We start from the raw sequence: 24,922 nt of genomic DNA on the forward strand, positions 1-24,922 counted from the left end.
TCTAGTGGTTTAACCCCTGCTGTGCCCTGTCGTGCTTGCGTGGCCCCGCGTGGCTCCTGGGAGGGGGCCAGGCCCCCCCCCCACTGTGTTGGTCCTGCCCCAAAATGGGGGAGAATGGGCTGAGTGCCTCCCCCGTCCCCCTCCCTGTGTCCCCCAGCGGCCGGGGGGCTGCGCCAAGCCCCCCACTGCAAAGCCGGGGCAGCCCCCCGAGGAGGGCCCATGTCTCGCCTTCGGGGTGCCCACGGGCCGGGGTCCCTGCTCAGCCCCTGCCCCCTGCGGGCTCCGGCCGCCGGCCTTGTGGAAGAGAACGGTGGGGTTTAACGCTGAATAACCAACGTGACAAATAATTAGTGCTGAACAGAGACCGAGGACGGGGGTCACAGCCACGGCGGGGACGGGCGCTGGCGCGGCGTCGCCATCTGACCAGCAGGACGGGCTGAGGCCGGGGGGCGCAGGGGGGTCGCTGCTCTTAAAGAGCGGGGCTGGCGAAGGGGGCGCAGGGACCCCCCAGCCCGGGCACCTGTGGGGTGGCAACGCTGGGGCTGCCGCTGGGGGAAGGGGGAACTGGGGGTCCTTCCCACCCCCCACCTGGAGCTTCCAAAAACCCACCCCAGGGCTCCCCGGGAGGGGGCACGGCCCCTGCCAGCCCCCCCAGCCGCCTGGGCCCTGCCCCACATTCTGCCCCACATACAGGGGGAGGAAAAGCAGCCCCAAATTATTGCAAAAAGGGGGAGGGGCAGGGGGAAGGAAGAAGCTTCACAGTCCCAAATTCCTGGAACAGAGTCAAAAATAAACCCAAAAAGGCGCTCGAAAGGAGCACGAGGCAGCACCGACACCCCGGGTGGGCACCCGTCTCCGGGACCCCGAACCTTGCCGTACCGGCCGCGGGTGCCGCGGCGCTGGAGCGGGGCCCCACGGGGCGGGACAGGGGAACAGCTCGCTTTCAAAGGTGGCAGCTGGGAGGGGGAAAGGGGGTGCGAGAGACCAAGAAAAGGGAGGAACATGCAGGGGAGGGGCCGGGCAGGGGTCGGCTCCGCCGCCTTCAAGTGGGACCAGCAGAAGGCTCAGGTGGCGGCAGACGCTGAGGGGTGGGGGCCAGGCCCGTCCCCCCCGGCTCCCGAACGTTTCGTGAGATCGTGGGAGAGCTCACCGGACGCCAGCGGGCGTAATACTGACGGGCAGAAGGGGCGGCAGCGCGGGGGTCAGCGCTGCCCCCGCCCCCCTTCGCTGGCTTTCACCGGGCCGCTGCCGCCGGACCCCGCGCTCGCATGACAGCAATGGTTACCGCATGATCCGCGTCGCTCCCATTTTCACAAGGGTTTTCTTTTTTTTTTTTTTTTTCCTGCTTCGACTGCTTGGTTCTTCCTGGTTTTGTTTTGTGGAGGAGTCTTGGCAAAAAAGCAGCCCCGGGAAGATGCTGAGACTCGGCCGCCCTTTTGCCCTGGAGGACTGAGACCTCTTCCCCAGGGGCAAAGCTCGGGCCTGGCCGGGTGCGGCGGCGGGCACGGAGCCGTTCCGGGAGCGGGGCGCCCGCGGCCGTCACATGATGCCGTTGGTGAGGTACTGGAAGCCGTCGTAGAGCTTGGTGGTGATGGAGCGCATGCTGCCGTCCACCATCTGCTCGATGAGCAGCGCAGCTGCTCCTCCGTCATGTTCATGTGGAAGCGCTCCTTCAGGTTGCGGATGGTGCTCGAGCCGTGGAAACAGGGGAGCTGCGACCCTGCCGGGAGGGAGGAACAGGGTTTGACACGGGGGGACGGGGGCAGGCGCAGCCCCCAAGGCCTCGGTGGCCTCCCTCAGCCCGGCCCTTTCCGTTGTCGCCGGCTCCGAGGCTGGTTTGCGGCACGGGGATTCCCATGGCGCTGCCAGGCGGCATCGGGGTTAGTCACAACCCGCCGCCGCAGAGGCCGCCGCCGAGCTTACAGCCCGTTCCCACGCTGAGGGAACGGCAACCCCCCTCCCCTGGGTGTGTTTTAGGCTTCCCCGGGGCACAGCGGTGCTCGGCCACCGCCACAGGCGCGTTTCCGCTCCCTTCCTGCTCCACGGCGCAGCCCGGGTACCCCCACGCTGCCAGATCTGAGAGGCGAAGGAGGGTCGGGGACGCTCCCTCTTGCCCTGCTCAGACCGACCCGCTCACACCGGCGACACAGCTGGGAGGGTGCGGGCACCCCGCGGCCCCCAGCCCCTTCCCTGGGCCAGGAGCTCCCCGTGCGGACCCCAGACCCTAACAGCGCTGCCCAAAGCCTCCCGCTATGAGACTTCTCCAAAGCCCACGAGCCTTCCCCCATGTGCCGAGGGGCACCGAGCTGTTTTTGGGCGATGCTCTGTGCAGCTCGGACCCACACATGGTGCCTCGGGAGCGTCCGGATCCCCTTACCTTGCTGCATGATCTCCACAATCTGCACGACCTTATCCATGTGCTTCCGGGCCGCGATGAGCCCCTGCAGCATCAGCATCTTGTAGTAGTTGAACATGTCCCCGTCCAGCCCACCCATCACCTGGAAGGGAGAGGCTGCGTGGGTGGTGGGCAGCAGCGCGCCCCGAGTGGAGGGACTGCCGACAGGAGGGGCACGATGGGATTTTTTAGGGAATTTCACTTCTCCGAGGGAACCCGCACGGCAAACAGAGCGCCTCCAGCTTTCAGCTCGTCAGCCGGGCCCCAAGAGCAGCTCGGCTGAGGCTGCAGAGCCGGCCGAGAGCCGCCACAGGTGTCCACCCCGCTGCCAAGGGTCCGACCGTGCCACCTGACGCCGTGGGATCGCCCCTCACTGTCACATCCCCCGCACACTTACATCCACAAATTCCGTGGTGAGTTTGAAGGCAGACGTCTCGAAGCCAAGATTCCTGGGAGAGCTGGAGAGGATGAACCCAAAATCGATGTGGATTATGTGTCCGTCCGCATCCAGCAAGATGTTGCCGTTGTGCCTGCGTGGGAGAGAAGAAGCCTTCCGTTAAGTTCTGCAAGCGTGTGCACGGCCCCGGGAGCAGCAGCACTCTCTGCTCCCAGGATTTCCCTGCTGCACCGGGGGACAAAACGACGAATCCCGGTAGGAGCCGCAGCAAGACAGCACGGGGACCCACCTGTCCTTGACCTGCAGTAGGTAGCACACCAGGCAGTAACCGGCACAGCTCTGCACGAAATTCCTCTGGGCCGTCAGGAAGGATTCGGTGTTGTAATTGCCATGTTCTTGCAGGAAATAATCCAGCAGTGAAAGCAGGGATTGCTTCTTGATTTGGTGGATGGACACAGCATTCACGACGGGCTCAATCATGCCGCTGTCGGCGGAGATGACGAGGATTTTGTATGGCTTGATCCAGAGCGGGACACGCTCCTGTTCCCAGATGGACTGCGGGAGAGAGCGAAAAAATCCCTCAGGGCCCAGGGCGGCCCCCCACAGCCGCAGCCCCCCGGGCAGCCCCTCTCCCGTCTCACCTGCAGCTGCTTGAGCACCTGGAAGGCGAGCAGCTCCTGCCGGAGGTCGTCCCCGCACTTGACGATGACGGAAAGGAGGCGCCAGGAGGGCAGGTGGCCGTAGGGGGACCCTTCCCGGATCCTCCTGCAGAGAGGAAAGGGAGGGTGGGCAGCGGAGGTCTCTGATCAGGGGCTCGGGGGCAAGGCAAGCCTCTGGAAATGCGGCGGCTCTGCTCCACTGGGACTGCAGCAGAGCGAGCTCCGGGGCCCAGCAAGAACTGCAGACCGAGCCGTCACCGAACTACAGTGCAAATCTTCCCTGAGCCACAAGTCACCTCCGAGAACAGCAGAAGGGAATTAACTCTCCCTGAATCCCCCAGCCCTCCATCAAACAACGTGGACAAGACTACCCCCAGATTTAGAGAGCCCAGAGTGCTCTCCCTCTTGCTCATGGAGAAATCTGGGGGTTGGACATACAACTCCGAGAGCAGGAACACGAATGAGTTTATTTTGGGACAGGCCAAACTCTTCTGACGTAAAAGATGCCTATAAATACCTGGTAAAGCCCCTCAAAGCCCAGCCCAAGAGCAGCAAATCTGCTGTGGATTTTCTCCCTCCTCCACACGCCGCTCGCTGCCTTCCGCCTGCCCGCGTCCCCAGTCAACACACCCACCCTGGGGACGAGCCGGGCCTGAAGTCAAGGCCAGTTATTTACCAGGCAAACGGCAGAGCGACTTCCTTGAATTTTCTGGGACGTACGAAGTCCCCGCAGCGCCGAGACCGACGCAGCGCGCACGCGCCCCTTCCAGCCCTACCTGACTTTCTCCTGCCAGGGCTCCTTCAGGGCGACAGCGGATGGGTCCTCGGGGTCCCTCTTGAAGGAGGTGGGGTGTGCGCCAGCTGCTCCGAGAGCCGCCGCCTGCGAGACGGAGCCGATAAGCAGCGAAACCCGTTGTTGAGGCAGAAAGTAGCAGCACCAGGCGCACCCGGAGCCTCTTCGATCCAAAGCGCTTTACAAAGCTCAGGGATTCACCCGAACCCCGCGGGAAAGGTGCCAGCGGCTGAGCAGGGGAGGCTGTACCGGCCCGGAGCGTCTCTTACGCGCCTCTATTCAGGGCTCTCATAAACCTCCGCTGCCCAGCGTTTGCACAGCCCCTCGTAATCCATGCAGCTGGTTTTTTCTCTGGGAATCTAGCAGAGAAATTTCGCACCCCGCCTTTTTGCATCCGAACGCATAACCCACCCCAGGAAAGCCACTGCCTGGGCTGCTCTCGCCACGCCACGCCAGCCTCACCTGATATCTCCAGCAGCAATGAACACGGGCTCCCGGCTCTCCTGGCTGGTGATACTGTCCACAGAGAACTGGGAGATGTTGTCACAGCTGTTGGTGTGAACCTCCGGCAGCTGGGAGGGGAAAGGTGCGAGAGGTGGCGGTTACCAAAACGCGATTCCCACCCATCCCTTATCCCAGGCAGGAGCTGGGACGGCAGCGCTGCCCGGAAGGGCCCATCCCGACCTGCGACGCTGCTGCGCCGGATCCCGGCAGCGTCTCGCAGTGCCAGCAAGGGACAAACCCTGCCTGACAGCCCCGGCCTCACCTCCACCTGCAGCTCCACGATATCATCCACGGACCAAGCCTCGTCGTCGTTGTCGTAGTTGGGGACAGTGGTGAAGCTGCTGGTCCTCTGCTCGTGCGTGATCCCGCACTCGGGGAGGTTCTCGGCCGAGCGCGTGCTCCGGATGCGGTTCTCGGGGATCCGAGCGGGCACATTCGCTGTGTCGAAATTGTCACATTCAAGTACTTCAACGTAGATTAAATAGGGAGCCTGGGGGGACCAAAACCAAGCGTTAGTGGGGCAGGTGCCAGGCAGCTACAGGAGGCAGCCCGACGCTCTCTGCTCTTGCAGGGTGTATGCTTTGCCTTTTTGGCACATGCTTTCCGGGGGCAAAGCCGCGCTTTTCGGTAGGTGTGGAGCAGCACGCGGGGCTGGGCCTCCCAGAGACCCCTACAGCACGTTTCAAGCGACGGTTACTCGCGGCTGCCTGCACAGATCTCTCTCCCCATCGCTCCCAGCCCTGGAAGCGGCAACGCAACCCTCGGGACCCAGGAGGTGCCCTGAGCACGCGTACAAAGCACCCCTTTTGCGCGACGCCCGGACCGGGGCCCTGCCGAGGACAAAAAAACCGCCGCTGGCGAGGCAAAGCCATTCCCCGGCTGCTCGTACCTTGTCCTTGGAGTTGAGGACGACTGCCTGGGTGTGGGGCACCCGCACGACGTGATGGTCGAAGCCAGCCGTCGGGAGCCAGGCGCGCGCCGGCAGCTTGTGGTTCAGCAGCGACAGCTCCGAAATGAGCCGCTGGGTCTTCTGCTCTTTGGTCGGCAAGGTGGCCAGGCGCTTCCCGATGGCGATGAGGGATTTGATGAATTCTCTCTCGGGCGCAAGTCTGACAGGCTAAAGAAGGTTTAGGGGAAGGAGGGTGGGGGAGAGAGTTATAAAGGGAGCAGGCTGATAAGACGCCGGCAGTTTTGCAATCAGGCTCCGCAGTCTAAAAGCACCGGAATAAACTCCAGATAGAGAAAGAGGCTCTTCCCACCCCACCCTCCTCCCCGCTCTCGGATGATGTTGCCGTGACCAGAGAGCCGGGCTCATCATCCGGAAGCAGAGCAGGGCAGGATCAAAGCGCTTTTTCCCCTCCCGCTGTGCTGTCCAGAAATCCTCCTCCCCGAAACTCCGGAGCCGACATCCCCACCAGAAGCCCCTGGATCCCCAGGGCCGCAGCCAGCAGAGGGAGCGCGAATCGGCCTCGTCCCCGGCTCGGCGCTGGGTTTTTGTTGTATCCTGACCCCGAAGCCTCGATCGTGGCACAATCCGACCATTTTGCAAAGATCAAACTGCGATTTAGGAAGCCCCTTGCGCCCAGGAGCGTCCCCCACACCCCGCAGCTTAACCCGAGCTCTCTGCTTGACTTTTTCAAGCTTTTAAATCAGAACAACAGAAGATTGTGGCTGATTTTGCCATTTAAGGTGCAGAATTAAACTTGCAGAGTGTTCACTGTACAATCATGCTGGAAATGCACATGCAAAAAGCTATGGAGCGTGAGAAAAGGAAGCAAAGAAAAACGTCGGAGAGCCGGGAACGGCTGCACAGCAAAATAAAGGGATGGTAAAAAGAGGAGAAGGATCAGTCTGGTGGTTCCCCTTCGGGAAAGGGCGGTGGGAAATCGTTTGTATCTGTAGTCCACATCAAAAATCCTTCCAAAAATCCTTCCTGTCCTTTCCTCCACTCTGCTCCCCGGCCCACCTTGCTGGCGAGCGCCGCAGAGGCGAAGCCGGGACAGGAGGGAGCGCCTGCGCAGTGCCGGAGCCAGCGATACCGCTTCCACCTCCCAGGCAGAGGCTCAGTATTTAAACCCCTGCACCAGCTGACGCTCCGTCCCCGACGGGCTGGAAAGCGCCTGGTCCCGGCTGGACCCTGCTCTGCCTCGGCTCCTGCCACCTGCGCCCCAGCGCTGCCTCGGCCTCCGACTGCGTTTGATCCAACTTCTGCAGAAAGCAGAACGCTACGCAATGGACGCTCTGCACCGACACCTCTTCCCGTCCTCTGCCATCAAACCCCGACGGCTGCAACGTCCCTGCTCCTCTACGGGCCTTCTGCTCTCTGGGCGATACGTGCTTCCAGGTTTGGCACGTAGTCGATACTGGCACCACGACAGCCCCGTGGCCCCTCGCCCGCCCCGAGGTCTCTGCGCGTTACCTGTCTCAGCAGAATGATTTAATGAAAGAGTCACAGGTCGGAGTTTGGGATTGTGCCCAGGCGAGGAGGTGCCCGTGTGCAGGAGCAGACCACGAGCGATGTCCTCCTGGTTCAGCCCCATGCCGATTTGTGCATCACAAGCACAGGCAGTTTTTAAACCCCTTCTTTTCCAGGGATCCCAAACCATCTCCCGAAGCATCTCCTCCCCATCTCTGAGACAGCGGAGCGAAGCCGTGCCGACCCTGGGAGCACCCCGCCGCCTCCATGACCTGTCCTGCACCTCTGATGTTCACGATCCGGTCGAAAACCTTCAGGTCTCGGCTCCTCCAGCCAGAAACACACGGCCGGAAAATGTCCTCCCCATCCCATCCCGCTCCAAAGGCTTCCCACCGAGTGCTGCTCCGGTCTTCGGCATTATCAGGGGACTCAGCACAGGAAGTTCCGCATCCTGTTACGGACAGGCAGTTTTGGAAAATGGCATCAGCTGAACCGGGGTCGTCCCTGGCCTGAGCCACTGCAGGAAACACCGTCTCCAGCCTGCCCGAAGAGCTGCAGAAAGCCCGTCACGCCGAAGCCGGGCTGCAGAGAGCTGCTTTTGCCCCAGCTCATTAGTATCACGGTCCTGAAGCCAAGCGAAGAGAGGAGGATGGGAGACACTCTTCCCTCATCCGACCACCCGAAGGATCCTTCTGTTGCTCCGAGCCAACATAAATATTTGCTTTCTGCTGTTTACTTTCTACTACAGCAAAACATTTCACTGGCAGCACTTTGAAAAAAGAATATTCCTGCTCTTAAATTAGGCAGGGCGTTGTGTTTGTTTTGCTAAGACACGCTCCAAGAGCGTCCTTCTCCCCTTCAAATCGCTTCCCAGGACTGGGCAGGGACGACGACACAGATCCGTCCCCGGCTAGAGGACCAGCAGAGGAGGGAGACGTGGCCGACGGCTTCGGAGCGGTGCCGGAGGCGTCACGACGCGGCGAAGGGGCAAGGCTGGTCCAGCTCTGCACAGCCGGCACGCCTGGGCGGCTTTGTCGGGGTGAGGTTTAAGTATCTCAAAAAACAGCGGCGTTAGTTTCGGATGCTTTTCAGCCTCAGCTGCCGAAGTGTTTTCTGCTGCTCTACCTACCTTTACCCCGAGGTCCCGACCGGCCTCCTCCGCTCAAACCACCACAATTTGTCATTTCAGAGCTTTACGCAGCAAAGTCGTGGCCGCTCCCATTGCTGCTGCCCGCAGTCACTCACTCCACGGGAGCGAGACCCATCTGATCCGCTCGGAGTTTAAAGCACTCAGCGGTGCGGAGCAGAGCTGCCACCCGGTCCCTTCAGCTGAGCTGCCTGCCACGAGGATTCCGGCATCAGCGCTGACAACCGATAGCCGGCACAGTCTGTAAGTGCTGTCACCGTGCAGCTCGGCGCAGGTGCCCGCAGTGGCTTTGATAAATTCGGTATAAATGCCTGCAGAGAGCCCCCGCTGCTGCAGTAACCATCTGCCGTGGAGAAACAACCTGGGTCTGCAAAGCCTGGAAGAGGTGGTCTCCAGCTCCAGCGGAGAGGAACGGGCGCTCGCTACCACCGGCCCTGGGTGGCGGCGAGATGGGTGGCACGGTCGAAGTGGGTGAGGTGACGGCAACAACCATCGTCGCAGCCGGAGAACCAGGAGGACGCTCCTGCGACGCCCGGGGACCGAGGAGCCCCAAGTGCTCCGCTGGCGCCGAGCCTCAAAAAGCCACCGAGGAAGATGTGTCGCTGCCTTTGCTCGGCCGGGAGGAGCAGGAGGAAAATAAAAATAAAGCAACTTACCTAAATTTTGGGGGCAAACTGGGACTCAGAGCACGGTGTCCTACCTCCCACCCAACCGCCAGCACCCACGGCTGCCCAAGCATGCGGCCGTCGCTCGCGTCTTGTGAAAACAGGGGCGTTGGAGGAGATTTATAAAAAACGAAAGGAGTCGTCTGCGTCGGGGAGGGCTCAGGGGTAAAAGCCTTGTGCCCCGTGTCTGCACGGGGCCGCAGAGTCAGCGCTCCTGCCTGCCTCCCGCCCACGCCGTGCCACGTGTAAAAGGCGTGAAAATTGTCCCTCTGGAGGCACAGGAGGCCGAGAGCCGGGCACACGCCAAATAACTCTTGTAGAGGCGAAAGCAGCTGGAGTTGACCCCCTAAACCCCGTCCTGGAGGGCGGGGGCCACGCAAGGCACCGCCGCCCGGGTAAGTGGTTTTGATCATGGACTACATATTCAACGTGTGGAAGCCCACGGGAATCCCAGGCGGAGAACACGCACCCACCGGCAGGAAGATGACACAGATGAGCAAGATGCCATTGATTAAAAACAAAATAAAAAAAAGGCTCATTTTGAAAGAAAAACGCTCTATTAGGGCAACGCTGGGTTTTGATTGAAAGACCAAAGTTTAACACACAGAAAGGGAAAAAAAATGATTCGTGGAAAAAGCAAATTAAATCCCATCCGGCAGAGAACTTTTAAGTAAAATTCAAGGAAACAGCATTTCCTCTTTCATCCGCGGACACCGCCACGCAAAGGCCGGCGACTGCTCCGACCGCAATCGGCAGCATCAGCCACGTCCCTCCCCTGCCTCCGCCGTTCGTTGGCGGCACGAGGGTTTCTCTCTCCCTCGCTGCCTTTTATTTTGGGAGGGAATGAGCACCCGGGGCACCCCCCGGCCCCTCGGGGCCTTCTGCTTTATTTTAGCCAAACCGGTGCAAGTGAATTTGCCCAAAGCTGCGCTCCCGCCGGCGTTTCGCTGAACAAGCGGGAGAGGTTCAGACGAAGCCGGCAGCGCCGCGAGCCCGGCGGCCGCGGCACGAGAGGCGGCCAGCACGGCGCTGGCAGCAGCGGGGGGTGACGCCGGCTTCGCCCCCGCCGGGGGCTAAGCGGTGCAGACACTGGGGGGACGGCTGGGGACCAGAGCTGCTTGCGGTGCGTCGCCGGGTGCCGGGGTTTAAGTATTTTCGTGGCAGAGAGGAAATGCTGCTGTCGCGGGGGAGGCAGGCAGCCCGGGCGCAGGAACGAAACGGGCCACTTACGGGAGAGAGTGACTTATCGAGACTTTCCGTACTCGAGGAGAGCTCCTGGGAAATGGAGGAAAGGGGGTTTGTTGGCGGTTTTGGGTGGTGGTGTTTGTTTAAAAGGAGAGAAAGGAAGGAGGGAGAAGGGAGAAAAAGCAATAGTTTAGCTCCAGGTTCATAACGATCACTTTTCATTTAATTATTTTATTCCCCCCCCACCCGATCACAATTTTGTTGCCTTTTACTCTTGGATAGGAAGCGGCACGTGATGCTTCCAGAGTAACGTGACAACAACTTCACGGATCTAAACCGGAGCCTCCTCCGCCGAGGCCCCTCGTGCTGGTACCGAACAGGGAGCAGGGCTCACAGCTCATGCCTTCACCGAGTGCCCATAAAAACCCCACGGACTTGCCCCATTCACATCCTCTAAAATTTTTTTCTACCCCAGAAGCGTAACCAAGGTTTCAGCTCTGACGTTCTTGGCCCAAAAGAGCTGCAGAGACCGGAGCTGCTAGGGCAGGCGGGGATGTCGTGCTGGTATCAGCCCCGAGACCAGCCTCTCTCCATCAACAACATTTTATTTTTCTCCCCTGGACTCTAATTTAGCCTCTAATTTCAGCAGATGAAACTAACTCCAGGGAAACTTTCCTAAAGATTAAAAAACCCGACGATTACACCACTTCCACGATCGAGTTGATGAGACGGTTTTAATCAGCAGAGGAGCACCCGCCATCGACACCGTTTCCCTGCGGCCACCGAAAGCCACCCTGTGCATCCGCCGAGCAGCCGTTTCCATCTCCACCCCCACCAGCCTGCAGTTTCCGCAGCGCCACACGCAGAGCCCAGAAATCCATTATTTTCATGTCAAAAAGAGATAAAAAGGAGCTTCGCACCCTTGAGCCCGGCGTGTAATTCGTTTTAAAATTCGCTTCCCAAAAAGAAACAAACAGGTCTGGGTTTAGTACGTTAATTACAGGGACACGTTAATTCCACCGGGCTGCGTCTCACCACAAAAAATAACAGCGTTTAAATTAATCGCTTCCGCATGACCACATAAAAACCCTGGCAGTGCTGAGAGCCCACCAGGCTCACCGAGAGAAAAACGGCACCCGGAGCCCGGAGGCTGCTACGACGGGCTCGCGGCGCTGCCTTCCTCCCAGGCACCAGCTTCGCTCCCGGACCTGGAGGTATTTCGGGGTCGGAGTTTCCCCTGCTCTGTCGTAAAAGGAAAACAGATCTCCAACCAGGAGAGCAGCAACGGGAGCAGGCTGTAGGGCGGTCGCGCCGGGATGTAAGCTGAAAAGCTTCTGAAAACCCCATCTCGCCACGTTTGCGCGTAGGCAGAGCGAGCGTCGTCGCCTCCCGCATGTCTACCGCAGGGCGCTTCGCGCAGCTGCCCTCCCCTTAAAATAAACGTCATTTTAGAAGGTCCCCTTCCCATAGCATCCGTACATCCTCTGCCGGAAAGCGAATCTCGGGGACGTTTGGGCTGCTCCTCCTCCAGCTCTGGCAGCCGCGACCCCGGCGCCCACCGAGCTGAGCCGGGGCTGGACCCCGGCGCCGGTACGTTTTCAGCAGGGCCCGTTCCACTAAAGCCGTGCCAGTCTGCAGTGACTGAGGGTAGGCTGTTCAAATCCCGCTCGGATTTCGGACCCAAGCTCCCGGTTTTCACGTGAAAGTCTTATAAAGGCCACGCACAGCGCGCCCGGCGCAGGAGCCTGCCCCCTCCTTCGCCGTGCGCAGCCTCCGTCCCCCAACGGCTTCGTGCACGCCACCTGCGCTGCCGTTAGGACTTCAGTCCTGCTGGAAACCTTTAAGAAGCGATTTCTCAACTTTATCAAAAAACGCCACTTCTGAGAATCGCAACCGACGACTACAGGAGCCGGAGACAGCCCCCGTGCGGCGCGGCAAGACCTGCTGTTAAACCAGAGCCCTTTGGTAAACTCAGGACGTGTCAGAGCGTCAAGGCGCCTAAATAAAGGGCCTGCCTCCGAACCCAGCCTGCGAAGCTCCTGAAAAACACCCGCGACACCGGAGCAGAAAGGGCCGCGCTCGGGGCAGCGGCAGCCTCCCCGCGGAGACGGGAACGCCGGCGGGAACCGTCCCAGAGCAGGAAAGCCGGTGCTCCCGCTGCCGTACCCCAGCCCCCCACGGCCACCCACAGCTCGACCCATCCAAGCTCTGGTTCCCCCGAAGCCGCCCCGCAGCGTCGGCAGTTTCTGAGCTGAGCCAGGTGCGACCCGCGGCTGCCGAGACCAGGGCCACGGTACCGGGAAGCTGGCGGGAAGCCGGCACGCCGCCGCCCCGCCAGCCTCGCGCTGCCGCCACGCGGGTTTGCGGCATCGCACGGAAGGCGAGTCAGAGCCGGCCCCGGCGGGGGCAAGGCGAGCTCCTCCAAGCTGCGGCTCCGGCCTGCCCTTAAGCCGCTCCCCGGACTCTCCCAGGCCGAGACCTTGGCTTTTTAACCTCCTCCCCGGGAAGGCGGCACGAGCTCCGATATCTGCGGCAGCTCAACTCACCATCTCGCCATGCTGGGCGCGAGCGACAGAACCTGCTCGGAGCATGAGGCCAGGATCGGGAGAACAGGGATAACGAACTTGGAGGGGAATTAAGCGCATCTCATTTTTGTGCTTAACGTCTAACCCTCTGGCATAATCCCAGCAGCTCCGGACACGTTCGGAGCCAGTTCCTCCCCACCTGCCTGCGCTTCCAGCAAGGTCACGGCACGGGCCACTTCGCTCCGCAACTCCGACGGGCGGCAAGCGGCAGCGGCAAAGCTGGGCCTAAAGCCACCTGCCTCGCCCAGAGGACGTGGCTGCAGAAGGACCCACTGCAGCCCCCGAAGGGCTCGCTCATGCCCTATTCCCCCCGTCCCTCGCAGCACGGCTCTGCCCCGGCACGCAGCAGAGCAGCCGGACCCGCTGGCCACCCAAGGTTAGACATTTTTGGGGTCTCTATTCTGTATCTGATGATTTCCCCACTAAGGTCAGGTAGTTTTACGGCAGCCGGCCAGCAAACGGTGATAAAAAAGGGAAACAGAGAGCACAGCTCGTTGCGTGAGCAGACCTAGCAAACTTGGGGTTCCTCCAGATGCATCCTACGCCCCTCAAACCCTCCTCCCCCGCAACAGCTCCAGCCGTTCCCAAGCTTCCTGCGACACCTCGCGCGTCCCCTGCAGGGGACCCGGGGGCTGCTTCGGCGTGGGGCACGCTGGCCGGCGTCGGCAAGGGGCACAAACCTCTGCGAAGCAGCCAGTTCAGCAAAATGGGAAGAGCCTCGGCACGCTTCTGGCTTCTCCCCTCTGCGGCATTCGGTCCACGCTTCAAAAAGTCCCTGCCAGAGGAGCCAAGGCTCGCAGGAGACCCGTTTCGGGGGGAAACCAGGCTGGAAGGAGCGGGAGAACGAGCCACGTGCGAAGGGTGCCAGCAGCACGACTCCTCTCCCTTGCAAGCTCGACATACGGATAAGCTGTTTGCCGAGCGCGGGCGAGTTTCCAGAGTTCCCGCTTGGGAAACAAGAAGCCTTGAACGTTTAATACCCTGGTCTCAGCCGAAAGGCAGGAGCGAAGCGGTGTTTATGCTCAGCCGTGGCCGTCGCCGCCTCTCTCCCCTTTGCCCAGCGCTTCGCCCTCCGCTCGGGACGAGGCTCGCCCATAGCCACCGTCCCTGCAGGGTTTGCTTTGGGCTTTTAAGGCTAAAATTCTTGGTCCTTCTTAAGATATAGGAACATTCAGCACAAGTTTCTACCTGGTAAACACATACTGTCATAGAGGTAAAAAGGAACTCCATGTCTCTCTGCAAAGCGCTTGACAGCGAGCTCGGAACGCCTTGGCCCCGACGTCGCCTTCGCTTCCACAAACCCTTTGCAGAAGGTCTTTCCTACCCGATCCAAAACTAAAGCAGAGAGCAGGGATGGCAGTGTTTTAGATCTTAAAAAATAATTTAAAATCCAGGCAGCTTGTGCGAGGCAAACGCCTCACCAGCACTGCTTGTATTACGGGGACACGTAGAAGTTTTAGCTAAAAGATGTCAAACCCGGACGCCCAGAGGAGTCAGGCTTTGCAGCTTGAGCGACTGCTGTCACTGTGGCCAAGCGGAAACCTGGCAGGCAGAGGGATCCCAACCAAATCCAAAGGGACAACGCAGAAAAGACCTAAAGCCTCCCAAACTTGGACCCATCCGTGGGACCACAGCGCGCCCGGCAGCGCCGCCCTCGCAGCAATATGCCACGACAGCGTCGAAAACGATCCTCCGGTAGCCGCACTGCTCTTATCGCAGCCGGGAAACGAGCTCTACCAGAAAAAGCACCTTTGCCAGTGTTGCTGAAGGTGCAATTCAGGGGTAAAAGGCCAACGCGCCTCCACACCCCGACCGGCAAAGGCAGGGCAGGGACGTGGGCTAAAAAGTGAAAGACCAGGGTGGGCCGTGTTGGGCAACCTCAAATAAAAAGCAGTTTTCAAATCCTGCGAGCACACGCACTCTGATAAGCGAATCCGTGCAGAAACGCAGACGTAAACAGATTTGCATGCAAACCCTCGCCGCTTCTCAAGATAACACTGATGCTGCTGTTAAAAAAAATAAACCCCCACGCCGTGGGCAGTGCTCGCGTCGCGTGAAAGCTTTGCTCTTCCTCCAGCAGCCACCCACGCGCAGTGGCCCGGAGTTAACAGCGAGGAGCTGGCATTTAAGCAGCTGCTGTTTCCAGCGCTCCCTTCCCAGCAGCCAGCCTAGATTCTTAACTGGTTACTCAATTAGCAGTTTTCTAATTAAAATTATTTTACTTGACTAGTGGAACCAGTTCAGCCAAACATCTCTGTTCGCACGGAGACGCGGGTCTGCCTGGCTCTCTCCACCGTCAGCCGGGCTCTGAGCCGGCGCCGGCTTCAGGCTCGCAGCTAAAGCAAGCCGCTCCCATGTAAAAATAGCTGCTTTCAATCCAGTTGGTAAAAAAAATTAAAAAAAAAAAAGAAAAAAAAAAAGGTGTTTTTCCCTCCCTGCTCTGCATATTTCCAACCTTGATCTTAGCTCACGAAGGGATCTGAGAGATGGATGACCCCTCCCCAGGCAGCTTGCGTGATTTATTCTTCCGGCCTCTGCGGCTTCAGGAGTTAAAACGCTGGTGGGAGGCAGAGGGGGGCTCGGGAGCATCCTCCCTGTTTCATCCAGGTGCAGGCTCTCAGCTATTAACTTTGGTGCATCTGCCCCAATATTAAAATTACGTGAACTCCAGGACTCGCTATGACGGCGCTGGGTTTCTCAGCGCTGCACCCTGCCACGCTGGCAGGGACGCCGGGGCCAACTCGCGGGGCACAGCTCGCGGGGAGATAAAGGGCTGCGTATCGGTGACGGGCGCGAGGCCTGGCCTGCCAGACAGGAAAACCGAGCAGCGAAGTAGCTCACGACCAGCCTCAGCTTTTACTCGGGGTCGTGGGGTTGCATCGTTTTCCAAAAGCAACGGCCCTTTGAGAAACGTGAAGGGGTGCAGCAGCGCGTCCTGGCCATGCTCACCCCGAAGAAGCCAATTCGGCCCAGCCCCGGCTCGGCTGGCGGGGCACAGGCGCCGGGGGGTCCTCGTCCATCCCTGCGGAGCCGGGGGAGATGAGCGCGGGGCAGCGGGCAGCGGTTAAGGTGCTGCTGCTCAGTGGCTGCCGAGGAGGGACCCAGGCAAAGGCATGTGCACGCTGCAAAGGCAGCGCAACCTGTTTGTGCGAGTCCCCCGGCACGGACGCTGGCGAGGACTCGCTGCGCCTCTGCAGCAAATCCTGTTGGGTTTACGGAGGAGGCGTAACAACCACCCCGAAGCCAGCAAGCCTTGAGTTCTGTAGAGCTCGGTAAAATGAAGGAGATCAGACAGCAAGATGACTTCCTCTGCTCCAGCGGGTACCTCTAGGTCAGCTCGAGACACTTCTGGTAGCTTGGCCCAGCCACGGACGGTTTTACTGAAGTTTAAGCAGCTGCTCTGCCCTGGGTGAGGTTTTGTTTCCAGGTTGCTGCCCGCAGCCCTGCCAAAACCCCGGGGAGCCGGATGCGGTGTCCAGCTTCCACCCCGCCGAGGTTTCAGCAGCCACCCAGCCCCACTCTGCCACGTTTCTGCCCCGCGTGCCCGACTTAACAGCACTATTGCGCAACCGAAGGCGCCGGCAAGACCAGCCCCTGCCGCAGACAGCGAGGGACCCGTCTTCCGGGCTTAACATTTACATAGGCAAGAAAGAAGCGAAGCGTCCCCATCGCACGGCGCTGGGACGGCAACCAGCCCCCACGTCCGCAGCACGGGGATCCCGGCCACAGTCTCTCCATCGTCTGGCACCCCAGCGGACCCAACCACCGCATCTCAGACCATCTCCCGCAATGAACACTGATCAGTGCTCCCTGGCTTCCAGCACGAGCATCAGGTTACAGCAAGTTCCTTCCCTGCAGGTCTCAAGTTGCTCAGGTGGAAAATTCAATGCCGAGCAGCCCCAGCACATTTAATCCACCCTTTGTCTGTAAATGGATCAGAGAACGGGACGCACCTGGACTCCGGCAAAATACAACCACCACCCTGGAAACCTGGAAGAACGGCTGAGTCCATCCACCTCGAACCGGCGGGACGCAGGACAAGACGAGTTCCAAGCTTGCGGTTTTTCCTTTGCATGCTTTTGTATTAATTGAAAAGCAACAAATGCAAAATAAATTGATACCATTAGAACCGTATCATGGAACTACGTCGTGGATGCATAATCCGGAGAGGATTAAAAACCCACAGCACGAACGGCACTTGAAATAAAACCGCTCCCGCCCGGTATTGCGGTGGTTATGCAGCATGAAGCGACAACTGGAACACAAAGACCTCAGTGGGAAGAATTATCCTCTAGAAACAAAGTGCCACAGCTGCAGGCGACCGCAGGGGAAAGGACAGACTCGTCCCAGGTGCGACGACTGACTTGGTTAAGAGCCATCCCGCACCACGCTCTAAAACCAACGCAGACTTCTTCTCCTTGAGTAGCGTTAATAGCTGCTTCGGGTCCGACTCAGCTAACCCGGGAACGGCAGCTATCGGAGGCCCTCACAGAGGAGCGGCAGCCGAGGACAGAGGCACCTTTAAGAGCCTAGAAACAAGGAGGACCTGGCACCGCGCTTCAAGGAAGATGTAGAGCAACGGGCAAAGGTCCAGAGGAGAAATAAAACCCCAGAGGTCTAGAATAGGTGACCTACGGGGAGTGCAGAAGAGGCAAAAATTGTTCAGTGCAGAGAAGACTGATGGGCGATGGGAAAATAACCCCAAAACGTTCAGCGGAGAAAAGACTGATGGGAAAATAACCCAGCCAGCCCCAGAGGGATGCTGCAGAGAAGGGCACATGGTGCCACCACCTCCTCGGTAGAGCTAAGCAGCGGCTTGGGGCTCCAGTGGTGACGAGGAGACGAAGCCTGGATGTGGGAAACCCTCACCAGAAAAAGCCTGGCTGGAAGCCCTGCAGCAGGCTGCAGAGCCTCCGGCACGGGCAGAGTCTTCAGGACACTTCCACGAGCGTCTCTCGGGGACATGTGGGACATACCTGCCCTTCTCTGTACCTCGCCTTTCCCTTGCCTCTTGTCTCCAGCCCTGCGCTCTGTGGCTTGTATCTCAGATCTACACCCACCTGCAAAGGCGCTTCAGCTTTTGCTCCCTACAGCTCTTCCAGACAGAGTTCACTCCGTTTCCCCTCTCTTCAACAGCCCCCGGCCGCAGCGCTGAAACAGCCAACTTCTCTGCAACCCCTCTTCTCCATCCTCCGCTCCATCTCCTCCGCCGGGACCGCCCCCCTCGCTGCGCCCACCCGATTTGAGTCCACCTGCAGCAGACACCGAATGACCCGTGTTCACGCACCAGCTCTACGTTTGCAGCGCACAGAGCTGCCGCATTAGCAGTACAGGACAGCTGAAGAAATGCCGTGCTTTACCCTCAGCTGGGCTGTACCTGGCTTTGTTTAAAAAAAAAAAGATTGGGAAGAGCCGCACAGCTGAACGCTGGCTGAGCTTGCCGGCGGAGGCCAGCACAAGACCCGGCACTGCAGGCAGCGCTCGATAAGGAGATGCAGGTGTTGCAGCCTTCCTTAATCCAGACAAACAACTTCTTGGGTTTACATTCGAGTTTTGCAATTTTGTGCAAAGAGAGAAACAGAAGTTTCTTGGAAGGCACAGCAGAAGCAGGTTCCCGACCCACGGCTCGGTGGCACGGACGCTGGCAGCAGACGTGAAGCACATTAGAGGGGATAAAGTAACTCCCAGAGGAGCACACATGAGATTTTATTGCCATAAAATCTCTAGTTTAAGAAACTTTGGAGAACAAGCTAAGGGCTGGTCCCAGCACAACACAATTCAGACATCTTTGGGTATCCTGGACCGAGGGAAACCCAACTTGTAGATTAAAGTCATGAATTCCAGAATTTGCTGGAATTTACGCCGGACCGGCAGGGCCCCCCCCCAGCCAGCTCCAGGGAAACTGCTTTTTGCAGGGGATTGCTGGTTTCAAATAGGAGGCAAAACCAGCCAGCACTTAAAATAATACAGGTCCAGGAAGCTGGCCGGGAAAGTTCTTACGGCACCTCGAGCTTACCCCGTTGCCACATACCGTTTACACAGCTTGCCCGGCCTCTGGATCAAAATACGTTTCCAACATCGCCAAGAGAAACTCTCTGCAGCGCTGCTTTCATCTATCATTTATGCAAAGCTTCGGTTTCCATTATTCAAGCAGCTGCAGCCAGCACGAGCAGGGAGACCTCGGCGCGTCCGGCTCTCCGTCAGCCAGTTGTTTTCCGCCGAGCAGCCGACGGGCAGAGACATGAAAGATTCATTTACCCATCAGCAAACACCGCAACCCCAGCTCGCAGCTGGGTTTTTGCCCGAGAACCGCGGGGAATGGGACAGGGTGGTTTTTTTAACTTGAAACCAGCCTGGACGACCGCCGCTTCACACCTCCAAAACCCCCTTCAAACCCTTATCCAAAGTCCGCCAGCCAAGCAGGAGACCACGTGGCCCCTTCCAACGATTTACAAGCCAGCGTGGAGCCGAGGAAAAGGGGGCATCTCAGGGAAGGCAGGAAAGCCAAGAAATACTCCACCATTACAAAAAGGGTCACGAGATCTCGAATGTCTAGATGGAGGCACAAGGAAGTCAGCTTTCAGGTCTCGTCCACACGAGGCACAGGGATGACCCAGAACAGGAGCCGCGTGGAGTCTGGCTGATCGGCCCGGGTGAACGGCTGCCGAAGCCCCACTGGGACCGAACCTTTGGTACCACGGTTTTATGAGCATCCCCGCTGGAGAGGTGAAGCACCTCCCCAGGGGAGTATTTCAACTTCTGGAGTTCTGGAAGAGGCATCGCTTTTCTCCGATGTGGTTAGCATTAGTCATAAAATCTGCGTTTAGCACCAGCTCATCTCCTCCGTCCCCCTCTCCCGCTCAGCATCCCCATCTCAGCCCTGTATTTCTCACCATCCCAGGCTGATGCTCATGCTAGAAACCATCAGCCCTTAAAAAGACAAAACAGCAAAATAAAAAATTTCCTTTTCCAGCTCTTTTCCCTCCAGCCTTGCATCCCCACTACCAAGGATGCTGCTCATCCTTTTGCTCCATAGGTCTGTGCCAGCAGATGTGTGACATGAATAATCTGCGCTTTCGCTGGGAGAAATCCCGCTCAAGCAAGAATGCTCACTCTCCAGCGAGCGTGCACCGATACAGCAGCTCTGCACCAAAGCCACAGCAACTTTGTGCCGATAACTTTTTGACACTTAAAAATAAATGCCGCAAAGCCCATGGGAGCTATTTGGGTTTGGAAGACAAATAACGCCCATATGCCCTAGTTCACCTATTTAATTGCCGTTTGCTTTGGCATTAAACCACATTAGCGCCCAACCCTGGAAACTGGAAGCGTCCCCTCCGCACAGCCCAGCCCCTCCAGCAGGGAGAGCCTGGCTTTCCATCGCCTTGGAGCTGCGAAAAGACGACAGAAATCCAAAGCAGAGCTCGGCGCAGGGCAGCAGCCGTGGACAAACCCCACGGCTGCAGCGCTCGGCCCTATGGCCAGAAGGGCGTGCACACCAGGGGCTCGTTTTGGCCAGGGCACCGGCACGGCGGAGCTGATGGGATGTATCTGCTCCCCTCCTGCCCCCAGCTCTCAGCTGCCCGGGGCCTTTTCTGCCTGCGAATAAACCTCGTTGTTGCTAAATCTGTACAAGTCGGGACAAAGAGGAAATCGGGTTTCCAACAGCTATCAGATGGCTGCAGATTGCAAAACAGAGACACCGGCTGAGTTGCCCAAACTGTGTGGGAATTCAGCGCCGTAGGAAGCGACTCAGTCCTCCTGACCCAGCTTTCTGCCCTACCTTGAAGCCACCTAACGTCCCCCCTTCCCCTCACACTAAGAAAACGCCCCCTCTGGAGCCCCAGCACCCTCAAGCGTGACCCACCAGTGTGTGTCACTTTGCTTAGAGACACAGGAAGCAAAACTTCAATCATTTGCAGCAACTGGGATAAAAAAACACCTCTGCAGTAAAGGAGGAGCTATGAGATGAGAACCAACCGCACAAGCACGGCCCTGGGCGCATCCCTTCCCAGGCAGGCTGAGCCTTGGAGAGCCCCAACGTTACCTCTTCCTCGCTCTCAACTTTGGGATTGCTGGCTGTGCGCTTCAGATTGCTGCTCAGGCTGATGGTGACGGTGGCGTCCGACTTGGACCTCTGGTGAGTCCTTTTGGAAGGAGACAGCCCCATATCGGGCGCTGGGCTCAGCGACGGCAGCTCCCTCTTCTTGTAAGCTGGCTTCAACTCGTCCGAGAGGATGAGTTTCCGCAGCTTGGTCCCACGGGAGTGTCGCTGAGTGGAGATGTGCATGTCCGAGGAGTAGGCACCCAGCAGCAGGGCACACTGCAGGGAGAAGTTGATGCTCTGCCGGCAGCGGTGCACGATGTAGGGCTTGATCGCATCTCCCACGTCCTCGTCCATGTGAATGTACATATTCAGCAGCTGTGGCAGGTAGAAGTCCACTTCTTCGTTCCTAAAGCAGAACAACCTATTCCCAATGTAAGCCTGCACACCAGGTTCCTTTGAATTGTACAAGTATGAAATGGCCATGGAGATATCAAAGAGTTTGGATTCAAAGAGCCGGAGGAGCCAGGACTGCTTAGCAGAGTTATCCTTCTGCCGCTTCCGGGCAGTTTTCACCGTGTTGGCCATGGTCTCGTCCTCCTCCTGGATCTTGGAGGCCGTGCCAGGCGGATCGTCCAAGCATTTGATTTCACAGCCCTCCCCGACGTCTCCGTTGGCCAAATCCACCGCGGTCTGTGGGGCGCGCTCTGCCTCGCTGCCATCGGACAGTTTTGTTAAGCTGTCAGAGGAGACACCGTGCATCAACTTGACCTTCTCCAGGACCTCTTCGCAGGCTTTCTTCGCCACCTCGGGGTCGATGACCGCCAGCTCCCCGACACCTTCCGTGATGACGCTGAGAGATGTCCCGCCATTCCCTTGGGGCACCGAGCCGGGCACCTGGTCCACGCCTGTCCCTCGGGCTGGGTCTACAACAGAGTCTCCCATAGCAGTGGAGGGTCTGCGCACTTCACAGCTGAAAAGAAAACAACAACAAAAAAAAAAAAGTCAGAGACACAATCTGCAGAGGAGACCTGCTTCCAGCCTGAAGGTGGGAAAACAGGAATCCGTGCTGGGATACACCTCAAGGGAAGCCGACAGCCAGGACGAGGTTTGGTGCAAACCTTTTCTAAAAGCCTTTCGTCTAGAGAGGGAAGGTGCCCCAAGCCAACGCGCGCGACGCAAGCCGTCCCAGCGCAACGCCGAGCTGGGCACGTTGGGTTTTAAAGGTCTTCTCAGTGCCCCTTCCACTCAGACTTGAAAGAGAGCTGTAAGCATCCATCAGCCGCTACACCAAATTTCCCTGTTACCATGGCGATAAAAAAATTGAGCAAGCCAAAATGAGAAAGAGTGGGGGGAAAAAAAAAATAACCAGGTTGCTTTACACTCTCCGCCCCAAAGGCACTCTGCAACGCTTGGGATTAGAGGGCCACGGGCTGGGCAGCCCCAGTGGCTCTGCTGCTTGCTGGAGGAGGTGAAGTTTATCCCCCGTGCTCAGCTTTTGCTCATTTAACCTCCCTTCGGGACGGAGGCCGGCAGCGGTACGCAGTGCCTTGGCGGTGAAATCCCCCGCTGGTGCCGGGCGATGGGCGAGCAGAGAGCCGGAGCAAGAGCCAAGTTTGTTGCAACAAGGTCCCTGTTTTCAAAGTCCAGACACTACTGCCCGGATTACGTATCCTCGTCAATGATTAGCACTTAATTATGTTTTAAAAATAAGATAAATGAGGGATTGAACACACTTCCCGGTTTCCAATCTGGATAAAAAGAGCAGTGGTGCATCTCTATGGATAACCAGCAAGAATAAAGGCGGCCGGTGCCAAGTGAAATCGTCCTCTAAAAATAAAATAAGACGCTCTATTCAATCTAACATCATTACTGCAGCTCTGACTGCTTCCCTTTATTGCTCATACGCTACGACAAGACAGCTCGTGATCGGCAGAAGGGCACAATGCCTTTTACAAATGTTAAGCACTGCAAGCAGATTGCCAATTCCCTCCTGCTTTTCATGTCCAGCACGGTGGAAAAAATTACTGTCTTTGGAAAAGAAGTTCAGTGAACCATTTTCCGCCTGCCTGTTCCCCCAACGACCCCCAGCCCCTGTTCTCTGCCGCAGAAGCTGTGCTGGCAGGTTCTTGCAACGAGATATTTCCCCGCTAATTTAATGACCTCGTTTTATCTGTTTATTTTTATGCGCAATTACAGCTCCAGACGCCAGAGAAAGGGGCGAGGAAACCCACGATATTTCTTTCTATTCCAAGCAAGTGAAAACGAGGTCGGTGTGTCCAGACGTGAGCGCCGCTTCCCAGAGACCAGTTTCCTCCTCTTGTTTTCAAAGCACTTAAGCTCTAACTACGAGGTGAAAAAAGCCTGACCAAAGTTCAGCAGTGTGAACTGATATGAATAGCATCTTTCACCCCGTCCGCACGGCAGCAACACACAACGTTTTCCTCTGTGCTTGCCATTCCCTTTGGTACAAATCCTGCATGCTTCAAATATTTGTGGTCATTAGATCCTAAAGACCCTGCAAGCTGAAGGAAGTTGTTTTTCCTTCTTAGTGAGCCCAGCCTTGCCCCACGAAAGCCCAGACGATCTAATTTTTAAATTAACACCAAGCCGGCAGAAAGGAGATCCTTCGGCGTAACTCGGCAAGGCGGGGTTTGAAGAGGCACAGAGCAGAGGCTGGTCTGAGGACGAGTCGCACGAGAGCTTTGCCCGTGCCAGCACTTCTGGGGTCCTTCAAACGTTTGCATCAAGACAACAGGGATGACAAACTGATGAAAAATAAAACAATTCAGCGGTGGCATCCGCCAGAGTCCCAAACACGGCTCCGCAGCCACGCGCCGGGTGCAGAAGTACCTGTGATCCCGGGCAGCTCGGTCGCCCACAGAGGGTTTTCCAAGCCCCGACTAGTTCGTCCGACGCAAGGAAACGCTTTCGTAGAGGGAGAAAAAAGTGCGTAGGATCCCATTAAACCGCCTTCCCCTTAAGCAGGGAGCATGCAGGAGAAGCCTGGTGAGGCGTGACGGCCCGCGCTGCAATTCTGGACGTTAGAACTCCTCCGCGTCCACGGGAGAGGCTGGATCCAACCTGACTTACTCACACAAAGGATCCCGACGGCTCCGAGGCGCCTGCGTCGCACGGCACAGTCACCGTGAGCAGAGCCGCTCCCACCGCCAGCCCAAACTCCCCGATCCTTTCGCCAGCGTCACCCGGCCGGCGGGGCCCGGAGGGGCCCCGTGCGCTGGCTCTGCACCAGAGAGGAGACAGCCGGCCAGAGCTTGCAACTGCCGTGTGGGTTAAACTTGGATTAAGGAACTGCGCAGATAAATCCACCCACGGGGCTGCAGGGTTACCTCTGCGCTGCAGGCACAGCTTTGAAACCCGTGCATTGCTTTCCTTTTTTTTTAAATCAGTGCGTTGCTTTTTTGAATTATGATTATTTTGCTCTTCAGCCCCCCCCCCCCCACTTAACACAGCCGCCTTCTTCGGTGACATCCCAGCAACGGGGCTGTTCGGAGCCTGCCAAGGACACATCCCTGCTCCTAGCACTTCCTAAAAATCCTAGCGAGGGAATTCATTCCCCGCCTCCTGCACCTCTCCGCATTTTTCCGTGATTCGCACCACCATTTATTAAACATATCACAACGTACTATTTACCTCTCGAGGCTCAACATAACTCCCCTATTCCAAATCGCTGGTCTCAACAGGGATAAAAACCCCATCAGCTGCACACAATGAAGCAATCCAGTCTGGAAAACAGGCTGAGCTGAATTCATGTGGTTCATCCTCCACCCACAGCCATAACGGGCCAAGTTTCTCTCTGGTGGAACGGCCCCGAAGTCGGTGATTAAATACGAAGTAAAGGGAAGCCCCTATTCGCACCGAAACTGCCGATGAAGCAGCCGTGTGTCGGTGCGGCCATTCAAGAGCACAGTTCCTTCAGGAAGGGACAAAGCAGAGGGAGATCTACGGGAACGGAGCTGTGGCTTTACAGGAAGAAAAAGAAAAGTCTCGCTCCTGCCTGACTGGAATAAGAAATATTAGCCCTGGCAAACGACCAGGGGGACAGAACGAAGCTGCACCAAGACATCTGGTCTCTATTACGCTGCATTACTTTTTGTTTTGCTCAGCACTG

At 58.1% G+C, this 24,922-nt stretch overlaps 1 protein-coding gene across 1 annotated transcript; it reads right to left on the reverse strand.

Annotated features, from left to right (window-relative positions):
* Positions 1–842: 842 nt before the first annotated feature.
* PI4KB (phosphatidylinositol 4-kinase beta) lies at positions 843–24,572 on the reverse strand (the record flags this gene model as incomplete). The annotated part of the gene is given in 14 exon segments (XM_082011408.1): positions 843–1,634; positions 1,637–1,720; positions 2,378–2,498; positions 2,793–2,925; positions 3,082–3,347; positions 3,434–3,557; positions 4,228–4,303; positions 4,306–4,331; positions 4,707–4,816; positions 5,011–5,238; positions 5,638–5,865; positions 10,207–10,251; positions 20,794–21,763; positions 24,445–24,572. Coding segments are annotated over 14 exon segments (2,634 nt in total). The 3' UTR covers positions 843–1,539.
* Positions 24,573–24,922: the final 350 nt, after the last annotated feature.

Source organism: Phaethon aethereus (assembly GCF_964289735.1).
Source record: "Phaethon aethereus genome assembly, chromosome: 28".
Taxonomy (NCBI): domain Eukaryota; kingdom Metazoa; phylum Chordata; class Aves; order Phaethontiformes; family Phaethontidae; genus Phaethon; species Phaethon aethereus.